This window comes from Peromyscus californicus, unplaced genomic scaffold (genome assembly GCF_007827085.1).
Source record: "Peromyscus californicus insignis strain IS unplaced genomic scaffold, ASM782708v3 Scaffold_5__1_contigs__length_169319896, whole genome shotgun sequence".
Lineage (NCBI taxonomy): Eukaryota > Metazoa > Chordata > Mammalia > Rodentia > Cricetidae > Peromyscus > Peromyscus californicus.
Window position 1 is genome coordinate 129,551,298 of NW_026294573.1, and position 27,218 is coordinate 129,578,515.

The 27,218-nt window shown below is 37.4% G+C and overlaps 1 protein-coding gene across 1 annotated transcript in view; it reads right to left on the minus strand.

Annotated features, from left to right (window-relative positions):
- Arfgef1 (ADP ribosylation factor guanine nucleotide exchange factor 1) overlaps positions 1-27,218 on the minus strand; it is a 104,093-nt gene that overhangs the window by 21,563 nt on the left and 55,312 nt on the right. Inside the window, exons 15-27 of the mRNA XM_052715147.1 lie at positions 25,431-25,542; positions 25,020-25,225; positions 24,723-24,807; positions 21,397-21,568; positions 17,884-18,035; positions 13,580-13,708; positions 12,696-12,854; positions 12,337-12,487; positions 5,353-5,443; positions 1,835-1,875; positions 1,573-1,742; positions 743-894; positions 450-622 (exon numbers count right to left, since the gene is read on the minus strand). Coding sequence (XP_052571107.1) covers positions 450-622; positions 743-894; positions 1,573-1,742; positions 1,835-1,875; positions 5,353-5,443; positions 12,337-12,487; positions 12,696-12,854; positions 13,580-13,708; positions 17,884-18,035; positions 21,397-21,568; positions 24,723-24,807; positions 25,020-25,225; positions 25,431-25,542 — 1,793 coding nt within the window. The remainder of the gene's footprint in view (positions 1-449; positions 623-742; positions 895-1,572; positions 1,743-1,834; positions 1,876-5,352; positions 5,444-12,336; positions 12,488-12,695; positions 12,855-13,579; positions 13,709-17,883; positions 18,036-21,396; positions 21,569-24,722; positions 24,808-25,019; positions 25,226-25,430; positions 25,543-27,218) is intronic.

Sequence of the window (27,218 nt, forward strand, 5' to 3'; positions counted from 1 at the left end):
GTTCGAGGCCAGCCTGGTCTACAGGGTGAGTTCCAGTCCAGCCATGGCTATACAGAGAAACCCTGTCTTAAAAAAAAAAAAAAAAGACTTGGGGCTGGAGAGATGGCTTAGAAGTTAAGAGCACTGGCTACTCTTCCAAAGGTTCTGAGTTCAATTCCCAGCAACTACATGGTGGCTCACCAGCATCTGTAATGAGATCTGATGCCCTCTTCTGGCCTGCAGGGATACATGCAGGCAGAGCACTGTATACATGATAAACAAACAAATCTTAAAAAAAAAAAAGAATCAACCAAATGCTTTGCCCCACACCCCAGCCGCCGGAGATAAGCTCACTGTTAGTGTATTTGGCCGAGCAAGCCCCAGGCCTTGAGTTCAACCCCCAGCACTACGAATCAAATGAACACATTTAGCTTTTCTATCTGCACTCAACACAGTTAAGGAATACTTACTGACAATGTGCCCTGTTGTCTGAAATGCAAGTTCCACTATGCTTTCATCTTGGTCTGATGCAGCTAGATGGAATACTGAGAAAATATTCTTCCATCCTGAGCGAATATTTGCAGCCTGAGAATTGACCATCTGTGCTATACACCGTACAACCATATCTCGAATTGTTGGAGACCTAAAATAGTAATGTAATTGCTTAAATATGTATCCACATAAAATTCAACCCATTTCTTTTTCTTGGCCTAGAACATAGTAAGATATTACTGATATTATTCCACTAAAAAAACCATATTACCTGTTTCGTTTCATTATATGTTCAAAAGGCCTTAAGAAATCCTTTTGGAATCTGAAATTTGCAAGTTCCCCTTTCTCTAAAAACTTCATTGACAATTGCCTCAGGGAGTCCACTGCAAATATGGCTACATCTTCATTAGGATTGCAACCGACCTGTGAGGGCAGCAACAGGACCAAGATGCAGATGTTAGAGGTGAAACTATCATTTCTCAGTAGTGCCTTAGGAAAAAGGCACAAAACAATCAGCATAAGAAGATGAATCCTAGGTTCTTCACAAAGGCACCAGGATGAGAAAAATGGAAAATAGACATTTTTAATGAAATTGTCAAAATTTTCAGCAATCATTTCTAAGAAGAATGCAACTCAAAAAGTTTTATGTTTCCTTTAAAAAAACTACATATGAACGTGCATTTGTGTTGTCTCTGTGTGTATGTTTGTACATGTGTGTATGTGTCCAAGAGCAGAAGAGGGCATCAGATCCTCTGAAACTTGAGTTGTAACTCTAGGTGGTTGTGAGCTGCTAGATGTGGACACTGGGAACTGGACTTGGGGTCCTTTGTAAGAGCCCTTCTTTTTCCTTTGTGCGACAGGATCTTGCCATACATGTAGTCCAAGCTAGCCTTGAACTTACAGACATTCTGACTCAACCTACCCAAAGTGCCAGTAATAAAAGTTTGTAGCATGATTCCTGAAAGGTTTTCTAAATTTAATTATAAAACTGTAACAAACAATTGCTTAGAAGGGAAAAAAATTCAATGAGATTATGATTAGGGAAATTTAAACAAGGAAAAATATTGCAAATGTAAACAAATACTATAATTACTCAAATACCTTATTAAAATGGTCTCCAATAACTTCCCAAATCCGAGACCACTGCAGTCGTATCCTTCCCATGTTATAGTATGATATTTCTACTATCTTTTGTAGACTAAACATCCTGGGGTGTGTAGTGGAAAGCAATTCATCCATAGACACAGCACAGAGCCAACGAACAAAATCAACTAAAAAATAAATACATTTACATTTTCATCTTAACTTTAAAGTTTTTTAGCCAAAAGGACAGCTTACGAGTAGAATAAATATTTATACTCACCAATAGCATTTCCATCTAGCCTTGTAGATCCTGTGAATATTCTGGGGAAAAATAACATTAATTTAAAAACTTATGACGTTTTACTTCTGTTACACCAACTCAAAAGTAACGGCCTGGAGTATTAACAGTTCTTAGGTGTCTTAAGAGGGCCAAATGGCCAAGTGAATATTTATTCATCATACAGCTTACTAACAAGAGTTATCTGAACTGTTTTCTCCTTCCCACTTATATTCTGTACTCAGAGTGTACAATGTAACTTCAGTTACATATTTGCAAATATGAGGCAAGTATCTTATGGAGTTTTAAGGTTAAGAAATATTAATCTGTGAAAGCAATGAACTGGTTTACCAGGAAATGATGGGATTTTCAATTTTTACTGATAATGTACTAGTCTTAAGCAAGTGCTCTACCACTGATTTATATATATCTCAAACCTTAAGCAAGTTCTTAAGATACAGTTGCATTTTATTTTTATAAACAATGTTCATTTGATTAGGAAATTCACTTAGAACTTAAAAATGACAAAACAATTACAAATGCTCTCACTTTTCTCCAAGAACTGGCTGAACCAGTTTCCTGCTGCTATTCAAGAGTTTGTGCAGCCTCCTTCCTTCGAGAGTGCTTCTCTGTGTCACTGTCACAGAGACTCAGGACACACACACATGGACAACCTGTTCTCTTTACCAGGAGCTGGACTTTGTGCAGCAGTATGAGGAGACTAGATTTCACAGGTATTATGATTGTCCTCAACTTAAATCTTCACAACTAGATGTACAAGTTAAAGGGGACACCTCAAAGGCAGGGACAGCTCAAATATTCATCTTAAAAATACTGTAGTAAGAGTAGGAGTTATCAATCACCAGGTGGTACTATCCTTGTATCTTATATATATTCATATTCATTCCATAATCAAAATATGGACTATTATAACCCAACACCTGTAAACAGAGAACTCGTGCAAGGACAGTTACAACTTCTTCAGAGTCCCAGAACCAGTAAGTGCCAGAGCCAAGATTCAAACTGCAGCAGGCTGACTCCAAAGTCTCCCTAAGTATTCTCCACACAGCATCATATTGACATGAATTAAACTTGCAGCAAACATTTTCAATGTATTCTTGTTTTTCTCTACTAACACAATCTGAATGTTTCACATACAACTAATTTTAATCTTCAATATAACAATAAGAAACAAAACAGGTTGGCAAATGTAAAATCTCAGCTCCTGCTAAGGAATGGCTTAAGATTTTCTGTACTGTTCTTTTGGGTAAAGAAGTAAGTAATTAAAAAAAAAAACTTGGCAAAAAAATCATGGGGGAACATTAAGAAGTGCATACCATTTAGCCCAATGGTTAGACTGAACCTAGAACCTAAAATACAGAAAAGCTACAAAGTTCTCATATCAACCAAAGAAAAAATTGCTAGATTATGCAAATGTGATCAGCTGATTTCTCCCAAACTAGAGGTAGTCTCATGGAAGGCAAAGCTGTAAGCAAAACATAGCAGAGTAAAATAATTAAGCAATATAAGAGAACAACAGAAAAGACATCAAAGAAGTAAGAAAGGATTTAACTGGAGAATAAAAAAAGCAAATGGCAAAGTGTAGGGCAGTAAAATGGCGACTCTGCAATCACAGGGCAGGGATGCAGCAGGCTGTGCTGACGGCGAAGAGTGGAGACCAAAGACAAGGACAGAGAATTACCACAGCAACCAGAGGCTCTGGAGATGGCAGGGGACATGCAACGTGGTAAGGGCGTTCAAATTCCTACTCACTCTGGTAGCCTGAGGGGCCACTCTACTCCCAGTCATGTTCCACCAAAGCTAAGCCATGTTCCAGAGCACAGCAGCCTGTGGAGGCTTTACAGTCATGCTTTAACTTCTTCAAGGTTTTATAATATCTAAATAGATCCTCATAACAATAAAGATGACTTTCTACAAGACAGGAACATCACTGAAATGGAAGATAGCCTAGGAGCAAAACTGGCAGCTACTACCCGGCTCTGGAGCTGTACAGAGGAAGAAGGGCTCTGGACAGACCCATAGGCTTGTTCTACTCCCCAAATTTCTCTATGAATGAAAGAATAAAACAAAACTAGCTGGTTGTGAGAATGAGCAACTTATTAAAACTCTTCTGTTCCAGTTTTCTCATTTGTTAATTGAGGACACTAATAACACTCAGCTCTTGCTGACGTAAAGAATGACATAAAATAACACGTCAAAGAACCTATATGTCATAAGCCTTCATGCTAAATAAATACATGGTAGATACAAGGTGATAGTATTTTTAGAATCTACACAAGGAAGACAATAAACAAACAAAACACCCAACATCAGACACTAGGAATTCTTTTCAAGAAAGAAGCTCCAGAAAGTACTTTCACAGTTAGGAGCCACTGACCAATCGAGCTGTTTGCACTTGGTGCAAACATCTCTCTGGGAGAATGGGGAGCTGCCTTTACGGAGTGCTCACTGTGAGAGTTTGAGGACTTGCGTAGATCCCCAGCACCCATGCCAATAAAAATCTGAATGTCAGCACTGGAGGTTGAAAGAGGACCCTCTGCTAACTAGACTAACCAAAGTGGTGAGCTCTAGGTCAACCAGTGAGAGACTCTGCTTCAAAGAATAAGGTGGAAGAAGACACTTGATATTCACCTCTGGCCTCCACATGGGCAGGCACAGGTATACAACCCTCTTCCCCAGCCACAGTTTTATCTGAAGTGAAGTAAATAATGAATGAGTCTGAGTCTCAAGACCATCAAGCAAAGACTGATACATTTTTGAAAGATTCAAACATAAGTAGTTTTAAAAAAATTTGAATGCCAGTGTTGTAAAATGTGGTTTCAATTTTGAGAACATTTACTTGGAAAAAAATAAACATCAAGGCTGGGCAGTGGTGCCGCATGCCTTTAATCCCAACACTTGGGAGGCAGAGGCAGGAGGATCTCTGTGAGTTCAAGGCCAGCCTGGTCTACAAAGCGAGATCCAGGAAAGGCGCAAAGCTTACACAGAGAAACCCTGTCTCGAAAAACCAAACCAAACCAACCAACCAAACAAACAAAAAAAAATGGGAATACCCAGAAATGTATAGAATGCAAAAAATTTAAAGACCTTTCCAAAGAAGCATATAATAAGAATTTCCAGCAAAACCCATTCACTTTATCCAGAATGCTGTTTTACACCACTTACCTAGAAAGATAAATTAAGCTTCATTTCCAAGGGTTGAAAAAAAAGAATAATTTTCTATAGAGAGTTTTGTGATTTTTTTCATCAAGAATAATATTTCCCTAATATTTCCAGTATCAATTGTAACACAGTTTTATGCAATTAAAATTCTTCCTGTATTTTACATTTGTAAAACCAAAATTAAAGGTACTTCATCATCTAAATCACAGTATATCACAAAATAGTCTTGTAATACTTTCTAAAAGTTATTTTGACCGTATTTTTTTTCTTTTTAAACAAGGAGCAAAATAGAACTGAAACAGTATTCAAGTGGGAAGGGCAGAAAATGAATACCTTACCTATCTACAGCAACCACAACACTTTGAGAGCTGGTTTCTCCAATAGACTCCTGAATACTTGCTATCTGCTTCCAGTCCACATTTCCTCCAACTGCCAAGCATAATAGAGTGTGCACCGTTTTTGTTAGAAAATAATTCAAGGAAAGAATGCACTTACAGTTCTAAGTGTTCTAAACCACATTTGTAAAGTCAAGTATTTTCCTAATAACATAAATGATGTGACACCAATGACATTTACAAAGCAAGGACACAGAATATATAAGACATGGCTATAAGACATATCTGCAAGGGTCACACAAACAAGACCACTATGAATTTAGGTCACAAAATTGGTGGTACTGGGCAAATTCTTCCTTAATCTTTAAGAACCGAACCACCTAGAAGTGCCCCAGTTCTACTGCTATATTCTGTAGATGAGTCCAGGTGGCCACAGTACCATTTCTGTCACTGATCCCCAACCTCCTATACGGTTGATTTAAAATTCTCTTTGTATGTTGTAATATTCTCTTCTTTATAACAATCATTTTCCTTTCCTTCCAAACTATTCCATGTGAGACAGTAAACAATATTCCTAGTTTTTAAATTGCACTTTAGGATTATCTCTGGTATATGTGCTGACTAACTTTATGTCAGCTGGACACAAACTTGTCATTTGTGAAGAGGGAACATCTACTGAGAAAACGCCAGACCAGACTGGCCTGTGGTACATTTTCCTCATTGATGGTCGATGTGGGAAGGGCCAGCTCACTGTGAGTGGTGCCACTTCCGGGTTGGTAGTCCTAGGTGCTAAAAGAAAGCAGGCTGAACAATCAGTGGGGATCAAGTCAGTAGTCAGCAGAAGTCCTGTACGGTTTCTGCATCATGATGTTCCGGCCTCCAGGTTCCTTACTTGAGTTCTTGTCCTGACTTCCCTGAAAGTGGTAATATGATAAACCCTTTCCTCCCCAAGTTCTTTTTTGTTATGGTACTTTATAATAGCAATAGAAACTCTAACTAAGACAGAAACTGTTACCAGAAGTGGAAGATTATTTTAACAGACCTGACCATGCTGTGTTGGGGGAGGATTGTGTATGGAACCTTGGGCTGGAAAAACCATTGAGTTTTCAAAGCTTTAGTGAGCTGTTGTGGTTACTAAGACTAATGATGAAAGCAGTACAGATGATGGAGGCCTGGCTTGTGAGGTTTCAGAGGGAAGTTGGAGAGTCCCTTTCAGACTACTGGGCTGTTTGTGTCATATTCTGTATTAAGAATCTGTGTTGTCTGAAGCTGGAGCCGGTGACAATCCACACCATTAGCTGAGCTGAGAGAAGCAGTGATGATTGGGAAGAAACCAGCGTCACTGAGGTACAATCTTCTGGGAAGTGTGTCCTCAAGGTCAGCACACAGATGTATTCCAGAGGGAGCTAAAGTTGTATCTTATGCTGGCAGCTGAACTTGGTAATATGTAAGAGCCTCCCAGGTGGTATCAGTTTTAAAGGCCATGGAGAACAGTTGAGGCTTGGCGCTGAGAGAGGTCAGGGAGACAAAGTGGTGATGGGGCAGCCTCAGGGAAGCAGAAGCCTCCGGATTGAAGGTGTCATGGAGAGGGGCTAAGGCTGTGTGGCAGGATTAGAGTCCCTGAAAAGAGCTCAGGAGCGGTGTATGCAGGCCCCTGCAATGGAGACCTGGCCACCAAGGACAGTCTGAGCCTAGACAAGCTGCAGGTGCTGTGAACTGCAGAGACTGTCTAAGCCCTTTGGAACACAGAAGACCTTGATTATATCTCAGGCACTGACACCGAGTCATTCATACTGATGGAGTTTGGTTTTGCTTGACTTGGTTTGACTGTGCCCTGGTTCTTCCTTCTTGGAATAAGAAGGTATGTAACTTATTTTTTATTTTACATTAAGATTGTTAGGTCTGTTTTTTACATCTATGTATTTCTCTTCCTACACAATTTCGGCTCTCACAGTCTCAGTCCTAGATTGCTGAAAGTTTCCAGACTTATTTTCCTCTACAATCTCTTCACTTCCTTCTCTCACAAGACCAATACTTCTAAATCATCACCTTCCTTTTATTTACTATGTTAGGGTAGAAATTCTTCAGCCTGCCAGTTAGTACTCCCTCTAACATTTTAATCAGTATGTATCAGTCATCATATCCAATGCAAGTGTCCAATGAAAGATTCTACTTAATTGTTTTCATTTATCTTACTCAGTGAAGCACTACTCAGACTAGAATTGTTCATATAGTCCAAAACCACTTTAGGAATGTAAATAGTACCTAATTACCTGTTGGAGCCCATTTCGGCTTTACCCAGCAGGTCTGCATACAGAGGATGATTGGATCACAGGCCTGAGGGGTCTGAGATGGTCTGCACTTGGTGGTGCTGGGGGAGGTCTTTTACTCCACCCCTTGGCGTTCCTTTAAAAACCCGAGTGCAGAGACAGTTGGGCCCTCCTGAGGCTAGCCTGTATTTTCTATCTGTTTCTCTCCCCTGTTTACTTCTAATATTTCCTGCTGCTCCTACTCAAGAGCACTCTGGGGAAAAGTGGGGGTGGGATGGCCCCCCATACTCACCCAGACTAAAAATTCCCTGAAAATTAAGAATCAAGTTATATACATTTTCCCATGTTCCTACCCTAATCAGTATTAAACACAAAGTAGGTACTAAACAAGTATTTGTTGATCCTATTGACCAAACATTAAATTCTCCTCTGAATGCAAACATGGCAGATGTAATTTAAGCCACTGAATTCAAATTCTCTGCTAGGAACTGAACAGTATAAAAAAGATACAGCTGCACTCAGTTAATTTACCAGCAGAGAAAGATACACAATAAATTTTAATACAATGTAATGGTTACTCCACGGTTGAAATAGACTAATTACATATAAGTTTATTAACTAAGACTAATGTTCATAAAGAAGAGAATAACTATACATGTATGATGAAATATTAACTACACTCTGGAGACTGACTATATATAAAAGGAAGATGAAAGGAGAGCTATCAGAAAGACGGGCTAGTTATTTAAAGAACACATGTGAGCCCGTGTCATATTTTAACCTATTTATATGTGGTCATAATGAAAAACTGAGCAGGAGGCACAGAGAAGGGAGAGAAAAGCAGGAGATGGCATTGTAACGACACTAGAGAATATATGGATGATTCGGTAGGGACATCTGTCACCCCACTGGTCACTAGGGTTGATTATTAGGCTGATATGGCTGCCTAGTTGGGTGTTCCCGCTTTCTTCATAGTTTCAAGTATCTCCCTCCCAAAAGCCATGTGCTCAGATCAGGAGGACAAACTGCCCTATAAAGAAAGCCTGGTGGTTTTTGTTTTCTGGTTAAGGATATATGAATAGCTGCGCTCCCCACCAAAACCTCCAAACAAGCTCTAAAGAAACTAGAAATGGAGTTTACAGGCGTTAAGGTTGTTCCACATTTTAATTCTGGTGCTGGGGATCAAACCCACGGCCTTATAAATGCCAGGCAAGCACTCTACCAAGTGAGCCACACCTCTAGAAAGACTGTCTCAGCTAATGTACTACTTTTTTCTTTTCTTCTTCTTGAGAAAGAGTCTCACTGTGTGGCACACTGTGGCTTCCCAAGCGCTAAGATTATGGGGATGTAGCCCACACCTAGCAGTGCAGTAATCTAGACAACAGAATCTCTTGTCCTTTTACAAGACTGACACGTTCCACATTTTCCCACATTTCCCTAGGCGTCATCTACTGAAATAGGAAGTCACAGGGGTTTGCTATTTCTGAAGTAGGAAAAGATACGGAAGACAAAGTCTCTCTCTAATACAGGAGTCAAGGAGGAAACATGAAGTACGTGACAAGAGGAGCTGAGGTGGGAAACAGTGTGGGGAACATTTAACATACACAGCAGGCAGACCCTGAATGAAGGAAACATTGTCAGAGGAAATGACGTCAGTCATCACATAACTTGTTTTGTGTATCAACTGAAATTACATTCTAAAGAGCATTTTAAACTATATTTAATGTGATTTATAATCATTTATAAAATAATTAAAAGAAATCAAAGAACATAAAAAATGTCTAGGAACTCAAGGACCCTATTTCACAAACATGTAACATCTTTCAGAGTTGTATGATAGTATAATAGCAACAGACAAACAATTCTCATTTTACCAAATTACTCATACTTAGGATAAGAAAGATATGTGCTGCATGTACTCTTAAAGACTTAGGTGGCCAAAGCCACTGACTTTTCAAATATTAATATACACCAGAAGGCCTATAATTCAAATTTATATGTTATGAATTGTTGTTGTTGGTATTTTTGCTCTTTTGGGGGGTCTGCCACCCAGCTCCCAAATAAATTAGGCTTATTTTTACTTATGAATGCCCAGCCTTAGCTTGGCTTAGTTTCTGGCCAGCTTTCCTTAACTTAACTTATCCCGTCTACCTTTTGCCTCTGGACTTTTCCCGTTCTCTTATTTCTGTAAGTCTTACTCTTACTCCATGGCTCGCTGTGTAGCTGGATGGCTGGCCCCTGGAGTCCTCCTCCTCTGGCTGCTAGATCTCTTTCCCCCAGACTTCTCCTACTATATATTCTCTTTCCTGCCAGCCCGCCTATCCTTTTTCCTGCCTTGCTATTGGCCAGTTCTTTATTAGATCATTAGGCGTTTTAGACAGAACAGTAACACAGCTTCACAGAGTTAAACAAATACAGCATAAACAAGAATAATGTATCTTAAAATAATATCCTACTATAATGAATCTTTTTTTTTTTTTTAAAGACAGTTTCACTGTGTACCAGGCAGACTTCAGACCTGTCATCTTTCTGCCTCAATCCCCAAATGCTGGGATTATGGTGTGCATCTGCATGGGCAGCTAAACATTTTTGTATCTGGGGTGGCTTTTTTGTTCGTTGTTTTTGCAGTGCTGGAGAAAAGGACCCAACTCTCGGATCATGAGCCTTAGCATCAAGCAAGGCTAAGGAAGCCACCCTCCCCAGGCTAGATGTTTTTGATGATCTTACAGTTTCTATTTCTAAAACATAAAGCTAAGACTTCTTCCATGGACAATTTGCCTCCACATGTGAGTTTCAATTCTATCAAAATATTTGGGGAGCTTTCTGTGGAAGGAATTAGAGAGACAAAAGGGAAAGCAAAAAATGATGTAATTATTTTTTAATTTAAAAAATAAAATGAAGTCAGGCAGTGGTGGCCTATGCCTTTAATCCCAACACCTGGGAGGCAGAGGCAAGTGGATCTCTGAGTTTGAGGTCAGTCTATCTACAGAGGCAGTTCCAGGATATCCAGGGCTACACAGAGAAACCCTGTTTCGGAAAAATAAACAAGCAAACAAATAAATAAGTAAATAAAAAAATGAGAAAAATAATTGGGAGAAAAATTTTACCTGTACTACACTTTTACAAATGGTTTTTATTTCTATCAATATTGTACAACTATTTGAATAGAATTTGCTTTCTATTTGGTATTATAAGCAGTCTAGAGATGTTTTAAAGTGTGTAGCAGGATATATATGGATATACTATACTCTTTATGTGAGGAACTTGAGTATCCCGGATTTAAGTATCTCCATGGGCCCTGGATTCAAATCCCCATAGATATTAAGCATGACTGTCAGAACACAGTTCAGGAAATGGAGTCCTGTGAGGAGAACTCTGAGTGCTTGTAAGAATGCTTCAAGAAAACAAGACAAGAGTCTTGTGACCTCAGTTCTTCAAAACACGGAACTGCTTGGAACGGGTTTCGTGCTCCTCCTGGGTGCAACAGAGGGTCTACTCAGGTCCTTACTATTGGGCAGGGGTTCAACTCTCCCACTCTCACAACCAAATTGAAGTTCCAGTTCGCTGAGAAGGGCAAACAGGTGTCTTGTCCAACAAAGGGCCATTTATCTACAAGGCCCTTACATTCACGGTCGAGGGAGAGAACACACACAGAAATGAGTGGAGAATAGAGGAAATCCGGAAGAAAACTATGACACAGACAGTTTATACAAAAAGCAGACATGATGGCTAATCCTGTAATCTCGGGAGGTGGAGGTCAGGGAATCCCAAGTTAGAGGCAGCAAGACTTTACACTTCATACTCTGCTATGGTATCCCTGAGAGACAGACTCCCAGACTGCAATGTTAAATTACTTCAGTTGAACTACCACAAGGGACTGATTTTACTCAATCCAACCTGAGATCAAAACATGGTCCTAGTCATTTATCTTTCCCTGTAGACACACTTTTAGATTTGAAACCATTTTAGACTTCCTAAGGACTGTAAAAAACAACTGAAATTACTAACAGCTAATGATGGCTGGAGGTGGAGCGGGAAGGATGGTTGGACATTACTCCCTAATCTCCAATGCTCTGGGCATTGTGCTCAGTCCACTTGTGTCTATATTCTTATGTAGTCCTAACAATCCTGCGATGAGGTGATGCCTTTAGTCTGCAATGTAGAAGCTGAATCTAGAACTAACAGAGCTGGCATGTCAGTATGAAGGAAGTAGAGAAGGACTCAAACCCAGAAGGACAGAAGTCAAGGTCAAAGTCTAGGCTTCTTCCCTGGTGGAACTCTTTCCGTTCATGACTGAAAATGGATCATCTTTGACTTTTTTGGCATCTATCTTTGCTAATATTTTCATTTGTACTATTGGCCACTCCGAGCTCTTCTGAAAGCTTGGGGAAGAAGTTCCATCCTGACAACAGTTTGGGTGGACCTGCAGAGTGGGTTAAAAAAGTCTGAGTGTGAACGCTTTCTCTAGTTGCCCCAATTATGTTGAGTGTATCCTTATCACAGTTCCAAGGAAGAAACTAAGTGGCATTTAATACTGTAAACCAGACCAAGAGAAAAAGACTAATTTCCTAGTCATCTTGCTTTTCTCTATTATATTAGGCAAAGGGCAATTTATCTCATTTCTCTAATTACATTTCATTGTCATAATAAAAATACATAACCTGGAGGGTAAAAACAAATTTTAATATTTTCTAAAAGTAATTTTAAAACCCCTCACCTAGCCCCAGACCAACAAATTCATCAGGAGCCTGATCTTTTGTTCCAGTGAGAGATCCTTCTCTGCCTCTCACTGTCCCAGAAATGTATCGCGGCTTCACTCCGGTTCCTATAAGCTGTGCCAGTTCCAACTGACTGATGCATTTCAGGATCTTTAGGAGAAAAGGAAAAAAAAGTGAGCTTTTAACAATATATATCTTAAAATATATGCAGTTAGGATTTAAAGACAGATTACATTATAAATCATTACTAAAAGCTGTTCATACAAAATATACTAAATTATTTTCCACAATTAAGCATACTAGTAGAATATTTAGCATCATTTTATAAATTGAATTGCAAAGTTAAAAGTGTTTCTACCTCATGCCATGAGTTTCCTAAATAATTTCCATCAGTGTGAGCCACTGTGATGAGTGTTTTTATTGTGTCGATATTCTTCTGTTTCATTTCAGTAATACCAGAACTCACTGTAAGTAAGGTAAATCTGGCGAGTGCTTGGACATATGCATCTCTTTCCAGCTACAAGAAAAGAGAAAATTGTATTTACATGGTTGAAAATACAGCATACTGACTGGCCTCTAATTCATGTTGAACAAACTGTCTATGTGTTTAGTAAATTTTAACGGATATGTCATAAATTATATACAAAACTAAAAAAAAAAATATAATCTTAAAATAAGGCAGATAGTTCATAAATTTCTTAAACCTAGATATAGTCTGAAGTACCAGTTCAATATGAGACTTTCGGTAGTTAACAAATGCATTCATACAGTGAAAATAAATTCACTGAAAAAAAATTTCAATTATATTAGCAAAAACCTGCTTTATAAATTTATTCATCTTTTCCTCCGCAGCTAGACTGTATTTTGTAATGTACTAAATTATAACATTCACAATGAAATATTAAATGGGTTAAGAAACAAAAGAACCTACGTAAAAGTCATCCTTAAAGTCCATAAACTCCTAAAGAAGACTGTCTTCATAGAAAGTATGTTAGGTACTTGGTTCTTTTAAAGATAATGAAGTTCTGAGGCTTAGGTTAAAAGGCATCTAAAATAAATACTTACAATGCTTAGAAACACCATACGGAATTACTCTATCAGAGCTTCTCAAAAATTATTCATTTAAATTCTATCATAAATTTAAAGCTGGTTTTTAAGGATGTCAGAAAAAAAATACTGTGAGTTGAACTATACTGATGGCATATGTTTTCCAAACTGGTTATAGAGGTAAAATTCTGTTACCTGGATGCTGAAAATGCATGCAATTCTGATGGCACATCTTATCCCTTCTAGGCAAAGAGAGGCTACTTCAGTATCATCACAGTCTTGCAGACCCACACTGAAAGCAGCCAGAAAAGGTGTCCAAGCCAGCTAGAAAAATTAAAAGTTTAAAATATACCATACATATCAAGTGATAATTAAGATTCTTGGCATAGTGAGTGAGAAAGTTTTCTTAAAGAAGGAAATGTTTCTTGGGCTTAAATAAATGGAAATGATCATAAATTCAGTAATAACCCTAGGCTTAATTTCAGAACAGTATCTATAAATTATTCACAACAATGAAAACACAGGAATAGTCAAAATTCATATAAAGTCTTATCAATGACTTAAAATTCATTTCTCTTTGCAAGCACTGACCTTTGCAATAATCCAGACTCTTTAGTTCCAATACAATCCTTTGAATCATTTTCCTACCTGGCAACAAGTGACCCTACTTTTTTCAAAGCCTGCTCTGCATTTCTTTAACTGTTAATTTCATTCAGCCTTTCTTTAACTATTAAGTACTTACATTAAGAAGCAATTTTGATTCCTAGTTGGACAATATTTAATAATCAATTCATTATCCCTTTTGGAAGGGAGTACTTGTTTGAATTTTATACTCAGCAGGTCCTGGTCTACATCTATAATCTGAGCACTTCAGAGGCAGAGGCAGGATTGTGAGTTCAAGGTTGATCTGAGGTAATTGGAGAGACGATGTCTCAAAAAGTAAAGGACTTGGTCAGGTAGCTCAAAGGTAGAGCATTTACTTAGTTAGCATAGATAACAAACAACAGAAATCCACATAACTCTGAAATGTCTGATATGAATTATGTTGCTTTTAATAGTTCATTAAGCAGCAGAGCTATAATGATGAAATTAAATTTTGTAGGCTTACAAAACTTTTCTAAGGAAAACAGAATTACTTGGAACTTTTCTTCTAAAATTCAGAAAATTAAAGGCAAAAGCTTAAAATCTATACACAGCACACAAGCTGCAGCACCTAGGTTCTTCCTAGGCCTCACTCTACATCTACAGCACTTGAAGACGCTGCTTCTGAGATGATGTGCAAGCATCAAGAACAGTATTCATTGATTACAAAGTAACCCATGGAAACGATAAATTACACATTCTGCTACAGAGAAAGCAGACTTCAAGTTGAAAACCAGTGTTATATCTTACGAAGAAATACACATGGTTCTTAAATCAATGGGGAAAACATTTATCTTTATGAGGATTATGTTTAATCCAAGACAATGATTTCTCTATTAAATTATACCTAAATAATACTCAGTAGATAGTGAAACCATAATTGTATAATCTTTCTGAAATAAGATTTAGCAAGATATAAAAATGTTCTCATGAATATGTTTACATCCCTTAATATCATAAACCACATTCTAGAAAATTAGAAATTTATTATCTAGTCCTGTCCCTCAACCAATACTTATTTACTGAGGAATTACAAGCCAAGAACTATACTAGATATTAGGAATGAACATAGTCTCTTCCCTCACAAAATAATAATGTTTACATTAAAAAAAGGTGTGGTCGAGGACTTCACCATAACACCTGATACCCTGATTTGGACAAATAAATAGCAGGGAATCCATTTGAACTCACTGGCACAGGGAAAAAACTTTCCAAATAGGACTGAGGTAGGACAGGCATTGAGACCAACAGTTAATAACTGGAACCACACAACACTAAAAGGCTTCTGTACAGCAAAGGACACCATTATTCAAGAGAAGAGGAAGCCTCAGAAGGAGAAAAAAAATCTACCAATTATCCATCTGACAGAGGGTTAGTGTCTACAACATATGAAGAACTAAAAAAACTGATGAAAATCCAATTGAAAAATGTGGCACAAAACTAAACAGAATTCTTAAAAGATGAAACACAAATGGCTGAGAAACATTTAAAAAAATGCTCAACAACCTTAGCCACTAGGGAAATGCAAACTAAAATTACTTTTGAGATTTTATCTTAACACCTGTCAGAATGGCCAAAATCAGTAAAATAAATGACAGTTCATGCTGGTAAGGATGTAGGGTAAAGGGAATGCTCATCCATCTACCTCAAGACCCAACTCTGCCACTTTTGGAAACACAGCCAAAGGATGCTCCATCCTACCACAGAGATACTTGCTTATCCATCTCCATCTCCACTGCTGCTCATTCAAAATAAACAGAAATTGGAAACAGCTTAGATGTCTGTCAACAGATGATTGGCTAAAGAAAATTCAGTACACTTACACAATGGAATATTATTGAAAAATGAAATCATGAACTTTGCAGAAAAATAAATAGGATTAAAAACAATCATTCTAAGTGAGGTAACTCAGACCCAGAAAGACAAACGTTGCACATTTTGTCTCATACAGGATGTTAGCTTCATACTTTAGATATGTGTGTTTTACTTAGAAATACTAACGCACAGAGGTTGGTAGCCAGCAAAGGACCAGTGGGGAGGAAGAGGTCTCCCAGGAATGGGACAGTGCTGTGAAGAGACAACCGGAATAGGAGGTTTAAATGGGGTGGGGGCGGTGGGAGGGCGGGGAGGGAGGGAATATGGAGGGGTAACAAACACTAAAGGCCCTTTGAAAAGCTATATGGAAACCTACCTACTTCCTAAATATACAAACATACATAAAAGAAGTTTAAAAAGTGTTACCATAATGGGGACTAATACCCCAATTAGACATCATATACTACTGAATAAAACACCCAGGACCAAGAACAAGTTTCATCTCTTTTAGTTGTTGGCCAATGTGACTCCACAGGATCCCTACACCCCTCCCACCCCAAATAGTACAGGCTGCTGACAATACTATTGCTTACACTTCACAAACTGACAGTTAAAACCCTGTCACTGAAGACACTGCATACTTACGTCACAGAAAGGAGAAATCTAGCTGGTGCTCACTGGGAAGCTTCAACTCTAATGGTCAATGTTTATAGTGCTGGAAGGTGCTAGATTTGCTACCAGAAGAGAAGAGTAATCATCTTAGCCAGCTACAATAGAGACCTGTCTAGCAAGATATGCTCACTAGTGCACATTAGTGGCATGGATGTTATGGGAGTAACCAACCACTTTTTAAAAATTGGATTTAAGGCCAACTCCATGAGCGAGAATGCATCCCTGACACTGTCAATAAAGCCAAGAATCTGAGACTAGATATAAGTCATGGGCCTTAGGGGCACACCTCCTACCATTACTCTGCTAAATAAACATAGCAACAAAGTGACTCCTGATGACATGTTGCCATATCCATCCATAAGTACATCACTTAACCTTCAACAGAGAAGCTTCTTCTTGCAGTATAATGCTCCACAACTGGACAACACATAGAGCGTAAGAAACTTTGAAATGCTCAGTTTTAAATGGAATATGATATGATAGCTCCCTGCCCACAAGATCACGGACATAGGTGGAAGAGGGGACAGAAAGATTCAGAAGTGGTGGATGACTTCAAGGAAACAGTGTCTTTTTTTTTTTTTTTTTTCTGAGACAGGGTTTCTCTGTGTACTTTTGGTGGCTGTCCTGGATCTTGCTCTGTAGACCAGGCTGGCCTCGAACTCACAGAGATCCACCTGGCTCTGTCTCCCAAGTGCTGGAATTAAAGGTGTGCGCCACCACTGACTAGCTTGAAACAGTGTCTTCTAGTTACAAAAGTGCAGATGCACATTTGAATTTACGAACTGTGACAGCATGCACAGAACCTGCACAAACTCAAGCCAGACAAGATCATAGCACAGTGGAAGAATAGTGACCAGGAAGTCCTACCCCTTGACACAAAGCTATTCACAACTGACAGCTTCTGGGAGAGAGAAAAATAAGTTTTCTTCAATGAAGTGACAGTGGTCTATCAATCACGTTTCAGAGCAGGCATTATTTGTTTCTTCTATGGCTCTAGTTCTACTCAGAACCCTCATGTTAACTCCTCGGATATAAGTGTTGATGAGAATCTGAGCCTCAGGATCACTTTGAAATTGGAAGAAATATCAAAGATTTAGAAATAAGTCATTTATAATTGAAAACAACAAGCCAAGGATTAATGACCATTCTCTAAAGCTTTATATTTCTAACTTCTGAAATTATACTCCTACCAATTACTTACACTGCACACCATCTTTCACTTTCTTTAATTAAGAGATAGTTTATATTAATTAAGTTCTAAACAATCAGGGGTATCTTCTAGGTCAAATAGACTATTACTATATTTTAAAAATATGCTAAGCAAAATCACATATAAATATATACTGTAGCAAAGTTACAGTAATTCTAACCTTAAACATAGGCCTCACGTGCTCCAAGTGTGTGGCACTGGTGAAAGGCGCCTGAACATGGCTCACAGCTTCCATGAGTGCTTTAGCTGTCTTGGCCATCTGCTCCATTTCTAAGTTATACAGAAGTCGTCTCTGTTTTTCACTGGCTACATCTGAAATAAGAAACAGTACCATTTAAATCAGAAAGCACTTTAAGATGACACTAATAGTCCTAGGAAGTCAGACCAAATGATGTGTTTGAGTCTACATCCATGAAATCTCTGAAACAGGTAACCCAGAGAAACAGAGCAGACAGGGCAAAGGCAGAGGGAACTCTAGGGACAACTTATGGGTACAGGCTTTAGTTTGGAATAACCAAATGTTTTATAGTCTCAGGAGAGGTGATGGATGCACAACACTGTAAATACACTAACTGCCAAAAGAACCACCCAATTTGCCTATTTATTGACTGACTGACAGTCATGCTAAGGGTCCTGCTCATGCTTGCTAAGTGCTATACCACTGAGATCTATCTCCCTTTGAATTTTCACTTTAAAAGGGTAAACTGCACCTAGGTAATGGTGGAATACTGGACTAACAGTCTGGAGTAAGTGGAAACCTGTGAAAATCTCAGAGAGTACAACACTCACAAAGTTATCAAGGAAAGGGACCAAACATGGGAATGAACAGAAGTCAGGTAAACACAGTGGCATTTGTCCTCAGTTGGCAAAACAAAACAAACAAACAAACAAACAAACAAAAACAAAACATGCACTGCCCTGATACCCTAAGTAATTTTAGCATTCCCAGCACACCACACCTTCATCCCATATCAGGTTTCTCACTGACTTCAACCATCAACTATCAAACGAGAAAGAGAAAAATCTATGACAAGGGGGTGCTATAATCTAGGCAAAATGAGATCCAATCAGAAAACAGGCATTTGCTTCAGTGTAAAGCTGAAGGCGTAATATATTTAACGCTAGAAGGAAAGTGGAACTAGCCCCACTGGGTAGACTGCTAACTCTGATCTGATGCTGGAGTAGACTAACAGTCAACAATACCCAGCTCAGTATCTGTCTTTTCCACTTGATCTTTTAGGTCTGACAAGTAACTGTCACTGAAAAAAAGTTTTTACATTACATAGATTTCAATTTTTTTCTGCCCACAAACAACGTAATTCTTTGTTATTTTTACACAAGCAAATGTTAAAAGTAGACATGGTGAGAGAAGGCAGGGGCGGTTAGAATTATTGAAGTTGGATATGACTACTAGAGAAAGACTAATTCTAATTATTTTTCCTAATCTGTCTGGTTTTGAGTTTCCTTGCCTATAAAGTAGAAAGAATTTCTTAAAATTCTTCCTGAATATTAAAAAAGATAAGGGATAAGACCAGTTATAACCTACTGACATTATCTCCCTAATGCCCTGGGTTCTTATAATTCTAAAATTTCAGAACAGATTTATCCTATAAACTTTATCAATTGCCTCATGTTAAAAATATTTTGCTACCAATAATATGTTCAAATTGAGATTTCACTCCAAGTACAAGTGCTTAGAAAGGCCAAGAATCTTCTTTCTGAACGAATTATTTTAGAGCCATTACACTCACAGGCCCAGAAATGTCCATCCTGAAGTCAGATCTAAGCTCTAATTAATCATCACTGTCTAAATGTATATATAATATCTAGAATAGTGCTGGGTCACAGTTGGCTCTAGTACTATTTAGATAGAGGAGTCAATAGCACTATAATGTGGAGTTTGACACAATCATTCTCAACACTGAGATAGATCATTGAATCTACTCTGAAAAATAAGATAAAGAAATAATAGGATAAATAGGTAGATCACTGAATCTACACTGAAGGAAAAGGGGAAGATATAAAAATGACAAAAGGTAGACTACTGAATGTATTATGAAAAGAAAAAAGAGAGAATATGGATATGATAAGATAAAAAGGGAGATTATGGAATCTACTTTTAAAAAGGAACTACTTGTTTTAAATAAGATAAGTAATGAAAATTTTTTGGTCTGAGTTTATCAGATGTTACTGGACTGGACATTGTTAACATATATAATGGAGTTTTTATCTGAATCTGTCAAATGTTAATGGACTAGACATCGTTAATATAATCTTGACTGTGTATATTGTATATACTTACTGGATATAATTTTTCTTGTATTAGTTATAAGCTTTTTTAAATTTTAGACAAAAAGAGAGGAAATGTGGTATTGTATTCCCCCAAATATTGTGCATGCTAATAAACTTATCTGGGGTCAGAGACAGAACAGCCACACTATTAAACATAGAGGATAGGCAGTAGTAGCACACGCCTTTAATCCTAGCATTCCAGAGGCAGAAATCCATGTGTTCAAGGATACAGACAGGCATGGTGACTCATCACGCCTTTAATCCCAGAAAGCAAGCCTTTAATCCCAGGGAGTGGTGGTAGAAAGCAGAAAGGTATATAAGGCGTGAGGACCAGAAACTAGCAGCATTTGGCTGGTCAAGCGTTCAGGCTTCTAGCAACACAGTTCAGCTGCGACCCATTCTGTATGAGGACTCAGAGGCCTCCAGTCTGAGGAAACAAGACCAGCTGAGGATCTGGCAAGGTGAGGTAGCTGTGGCTTGTTCTGGTTCTCTGATCTTCCAGTTCACCCCAATACCTGGCTCAGGTTTGATTTTATTAATAAGAACTTTTAAGATTCCTGTTACACAACACTACTACTTTTCCCACCTCTTCTAGTCACATCCACATCCAGCTTCCATTTATGTGTAATGGTTTAAAAAAAAAAAAAGACAGAATTATGTTGCTTATAGATGATGAGAAAGCAGAAGTCTTTACTTTTTAATTTTATGTGAGAGTTTTGCCTGCATATGTCTGTGTACCCCAGGAAGATAGAAGAGGGTGTCAGATCCCCTGGAAATGGAGTTACAGATGGTTGGTTGTGAGCAATTATGTATTCTGGAAGAACAGCAAAATGTTTTTAACTTCTGAGCCATCTTTCCAGTATCCTCTAACCAATTTCTTTAATTTCTAAGTCCCTGCTGAGATGAACTGCTGAATGAACAAGTTAATATTTAAACACTCCTAACATATGTAAATTACCTAGTTTTTTTTTTATTAATCATTAGTCAGTGTTTTCTTTTGGAAGCTAAAAAACAAAACAAAACAAAACAAAAACAAAAAACTACAGATCTATCACCATCATAATAGTTGTCAGCAAAATAGCCAAGTCACACTTAATACAAAATAGCCAAGTTACACTTACACAAAATAGCCAAGTCACACTTAATACAAAATAGCCAAGTCACACTTAAATTAAGTGGTTTCTTGAATTAAGCAAACAGCAAACAAACAAAAACAAAACAAGAAACCCTCAAGCACACACCTCCCCCTTTAACATTTGAGATAACATTTGAGAAAGTTCTAGATTAGCTTTAGAAACATAGGGGAGCCGGTCTTAATAACCACTCCCAGAAGCAGAACAAACCCGCCCAGTGAACAGTCAGACTTGACTAGGGTACTTACTCTGCTTGGTGGATTTTGTAGGGATTGTTAGTTCTTTTGTTTCTTTCATTGATATTTTCTTCCCGGCTATTTCATTATAAATGGCTGATAGATACTCTTCAGGGAGGTCTTTACTATCATTGATACCTCGATTCATTTTAATGTATTGTTCCTTTGTCATTTTGTTTTTAACCTAGATATGAAAAATCATTATCACTTCTAAAAATTTTACTCAAGTCGGGCAGCACACACTTTTAATCCCAGCATTCAGAAGGCAGAGCCAGGTGGATCTCTGTGAGTTCGAGGCCAGCCTGGTCTACAGAACGAGAGCCAGGACAGGCTCCAAAACTACACAGAGAAACCCTGTCTCGGAAAAACCAAAAAAATTTTTTTTACTCATTTTTAAGAATTAGAATACCTGTTTAAGAGACTTCATAGGTATTCTGAAGTCTAGAAACAAAAAATATTCAACAAAACGTATATAAAAATGAAAGTCGCCGAAAACAAGGGCAATGTAGAAAAGATACATTCTGGCATATTCTTTAGAGAGCACGATACTGTGGAAAGAAAGAATCTCAAGAAGGAAGGAGAGAAAATAAAAAAGTGACGACTTTTGCCCAAGGTATGTAAGATTTCTAGTAGGCCACACAAACCATTAGAAACACCAAAGGATTCAAACTATAGTTTAGAATGACATGAACAATTTACAAATAAAATGGAATTTCATTGTCTAAAAAAAGTGAATGCAAAAATAACAATAGTTGAGTATTATTTAAAACTACCTAACATTTTTTGAGTTATCACAACAACTGCATTATATTAGGTGACCTAGATGAAGCATCTTTAGAATGTTTTGTCTTGTTTAAACATCCTCAACAGTGATGTTCAATTTAATAAAGCAATGGAATAAAAGCTAATAATTTGAAAGATGGTAGCGACATGGCCAAACACAGAATAGCAAAGTATATTACACTCTATTCCCAGCAAATCAGACAGACAAAACTCAGTTGTCTTAAGGTATTTTTGAAGAAATATTTAATTAAACACATGTCTACCACATGCCATCAAGAATTAGCGGAATTCTAAAGGTAAGGCTCTTATAGGCGCACATTAAAGCATACAGAACAATAATGCAGCAGGCCATCACAGGCTTAGAGATCTAATGTGGGAATGCTCAGAACACTATATATAACATAGTATAATGTAATACAGGGTAGAATTAGGGCAAATATATCAACTGAAGTTTACATTACTCGGCAAGTAAAATCTAATATGCTGAAAATGGAACAGGAATGCTTTTCCTGTAAAATTGCAAAAAAACGAATTTTTAAATTGAACTGGTAATTTGAGACAATAATACTGAAGACTATCATAACTTTAAAATTTTAATCTCAGGACATGGCTTTAAAAAACAAAAAGCAAGGCATTTTATCTAAAGTTCTGATAGATAGATGCTTATAAATAAAGAAAAAACAGAAAAAAAAACCCAAAAAACAAAAACCAGAGTGATCACAATTTGAAGTAAAGGAAGGTTAAAATCACCTGGAAATAGTTAAAAATGGAGAAATCTTTGGGCGTTGTGCCAATCAGAGGCAGGATGATGTCTTATCGAAAATATGAAGTAACTGTGAAGTGTCTGCATTTGGGTAAGGGCTCCCTTGGGAGCAGAGAAAACATTGCTTTTAGTCATGCCAAACAGGCTGCCCACTACTACCATGGTAGATCCTGGAAGCAATGTAAAACCAATTCTACTTTTCTTCTTTTGAAATCTTGTATGGAACACATTACTTTTGAATTTTATTCCTATATGCTTAAATTAATGTCTTACTTTTTAGCCCTATCTGGGCTTTGTAGAACAGGCTGGCTTTGAACTCCTGAGATTCACCTGCCGCTGCCTCCTGAATGCTGGGATTGAAGATGTGCACCATCACACCCAGCTAATAGCTAGTAAATTTTTATAATAATTTATAGAGACAATTTTACTAAATAATACCAAAACATGCTTTTTAGAAATAAAGCAAAAAGTACCATAAAAAGTATGTCAAAATCTTGAAGGTGGAAATATGAAAACTAGGGCAAGTAAATGCTTCAAAAAGTTTTCAGGTTTGCACCAGAGATGCAATATTTTAAGTATTGTCAAGAGAGTGACTTTTAAATATATTTATTTCAGACTTTCATCATTAACAGACTGCATATATACAATCCACTGATTTTTAATAAATCAGTAATTGATATTTTATTGAATGGAGAATTATAAATATAGATTATTAATTCTGTCTTCAATTGACTTTTCTTGGCTACTATTTTAATGAGTTAAGATAGGAGTTATATTTTCAGAAACCTTCTAGACAGTCTGAAAATTTGGGTGCTATATGAAGAAAAGCACTTAAGGCTGTATCATATTTCAGATATAAAAACCTTGTTTTCTTGAATGTTTATTTATTGGTTTTAAAAAAACCTTTTCTGTTATCAAGATGGTGCCTGTTAACCTAAACACAAGATACATTTATTACATGCAAAATATTTCTTAGCTACTTGTAAACAGTGATGTTTTATCTGAATGAATGTTCATTTACACATAATTCTGGTAATTATTTAAACTGTTACTACATCCTGGAAAAAAAAAACCTTAATAATGAAAGTGAAAAAAAATACATCAAAAGCAACATTTTAAAGTAGTTATCAGAAATCAAGTACCAGTCCTTTAATAACACTAAGGATTTGTGATTACTAAGCATGGTCACTGGATTGGGACACTCTCTACACAGCCATAGTGAAATGTTTGTTGAATGTTTTAGTTGAGATGGTAGTGATTGTGTTTAAAGTGTGTCTCTCTCAGAGATACATGCTAAAAGACAAAGGAAATTATATATAATTATGATGTGACAGCATTATCTGTGGGTGTTTGTATGTGTGTGTATGTGTGTTTACACCAAGACTGATCATTGGTAACTGTGGGGGATGGTGCAATTCTAATAGTATTATGTAACTTATGCTATACTATATAATCTCTTAATACTAATCCCACTGCTGTTCAAACTTTAAATGTTCTTTTAAAAAGACAGATTACATATAGTAGTTTCTATGTAATGAATATTCAGAAGACCTAAAACATCCTTCAGTTTAAAATTTGTTTTAATCTTTGTATAACTTTCAATCATGAGATTGACAAATATTTTACAAATGCTTAAAAATTTTATTGAAATTAATAGCAAATGTATACCATTTTAATTCTGGCAATTAATTTAACTACATAAATTTAAATTTCAACTAGTACTTAACAGATTCAAAAGAATACATTTAATTCTCACTACTTACTGTAAAAATTGATATAGAAGAAAACATACCTGTGGACTGTGAAGGTCTGTGGTCAACATGATAATTGAGTAGGCCAAAACATAAGCAGTATCTGCACTAGCAAAAAGGGTTTGTCTGAAAAAAAAAAAGTATCACATTATAAGCTTTGTTTCATATAAATCACCATTTTTAATGTTCTCCCTCAGGATTAAGACTCTATCATATATTACAATTATAGATAAATTTGTCTTAACACTACCAAATAGCAGACAATATAAACTGTCTTAAGGAAGGGCTCTGACTACCATGGAAAACTGACCATCAAAAAGTATACAAATTTTACTTACCCTTGGTTACATTCTAGGTATCTTGCAGCAAATTTTTCCATTAATCGATCAATTTTTTGAGCTTCCCCTGGAAGACGGAATCCTTCCAGAAACAGACGAAGGGCTGAAACAAAGTCCTTCCCTGAAAAGTCATGTTGGTCCACATATGCATACATGACTTCTTTATTGAATTTATCATTATCTCCCAGGAACTCACCCACCTGAGTCTAATGAAAAAACAAAAGATAGAACTTAATATTCAATGGCATGTTCCATTTTCTACATAACCATTTACAAAGCAGAAAATCCCAAGAACCACAAGTTTTGAAACCTGGTTACATAAGCTCCAGACGGCAGCTACAAGTTAACTGTTTCACATACGCATATAAATTATAGACAGAGGGTTGAAATGAAATAAAATGGTATTCTTACAGAGTCTAGTCTTTCTTCTTGATGCAAGAACTGAGCTATATCTTCAGGTGTGGTGCCAAGCATCCCTTGCTCTTGGAGGTACTGTATTCCTCTCTTTGGCTTCTTATTAAATCTAGATGAAGTTAATAGAAAGATTACAAAGAGAAAACTACTCATACTCCCTGAGAAGAGTTTGAAATACAGTAAATTACTTTCTTAATTACATATAGAAAACAGGAACCAATACACACGTATACAGAATCAGCACACGGCAGAATGGAAGGTGCGTCATTAACACAGATAGGGATCCCTTCCTGGACACGTCGCTGCAGTGTGTTGTGCTTTCTGGTTCCTATTAACAGTGGTCAGCGAGGCCAGTGACAACACTGCAGAGCAGACAGCTCAGAAAGGATGCGAGCACTAAACAAAACAGTATTTTCGGCAGTCACCTAAACAGATCAGACAAGCACACAAGCTCTCCGCAGTGTAGTTCCAATTGACCTCTTCCTCTCATCTATTTCTACAGACCTTACTGGACTCTAAACCTAATGTGTCTGGAGACTCTTCTGAATGCCTTCTGCAGCCTCTTCTCATAGGGGAACTCTCCTTCATGCTTTAAGAGCCAACACAAATGTTACTTCTTCACTGAAAAGCTATCTACTTCCTACTTTTGTCATTCTGGTGATGCCACCAGTGACCTGGACTACTGAGACCATTCTTAAATGGTCTCCACATCTCATTTTGTCCATATTCTAATTTCATCTTTCAGGTTGCTAGCAAAGCCATCTTTCCAGAAATGTGATAATGCTGTTTCTCTGCTTAAAATACCCATGGCATGACAGAGCCATGAAACAAGACAAATACTCCCTTGCAGAAGAAAGCAGCCTTCTATATACCAGACCCAACTCTGTGTTCTCATCTAATATACTTCCATGAAACATATTCTTTTTGTTTTTGTTTTTGCTTTTTTTTTTTTTTTTTTTTGGTTTTTCAAGACAGGGTTTCTCTGTGTAGCTTTGCGCCTTTTCTGGGACTCACTTGGTAGCCCAGGCTGGCCTCGAACTCACAGAGATCCGCCTGGCTCTGCCTCCTGAGTGCTGGGATTAAAGGCGTGCGCCACCACCGCCCGGCTTCTTTTTGTTTTTAATGTCCTTCTCTGTTATGTCCTAATGAATCCTCTTAAACTGTAATTCAATTACAGCCATGAACATTAACTAAAACTCAACATTTTCAATGACTGATCAATGTAGTCATGAAGAAATCAGGGAGGAAATGAATATATTAGAATTAAATGAAAATGAAAGTATGACTAGCCATAATTTTTAAGGTAGGACAAAAGCAATTCTGAAAGGTAATTTAAGGTAAGAGTTCTCATGATTAAAAAAAAAAAAAATCAGGCCGGCTGGTGGTGACACATGCCTTTAATCCCAGCACTCAGGAGGCAGAGGCAGGCTGATCTCTGTGAGTTCGAAGCCAAGCTGGTCTACAGAGCGAGTTCCAGGACAGGCTCCAAAGCTACACAGAGAAACCTTGTCTTGAAAAAACAAAAAACAACAACAATAAAAAAATCAGAATGGTGGGGGACATAGCTCAGTGGTAGAGTACTTGACCAACTGGAAGTTGTGGGGTCAATCCCCAGTAGCAGGAAAAACAAAAATACAAAGAAACAAACAAAACACAGAACAAAACCCACCACAATCAATGACCTGAGAGTACACTGTCAATACCTAGGCCTGTAAGACCTTAGCAGGTAAAAGTATTTATAGCCAAGCCTGTTGAACTGACCTCAATACCTGGGACCCACATGGT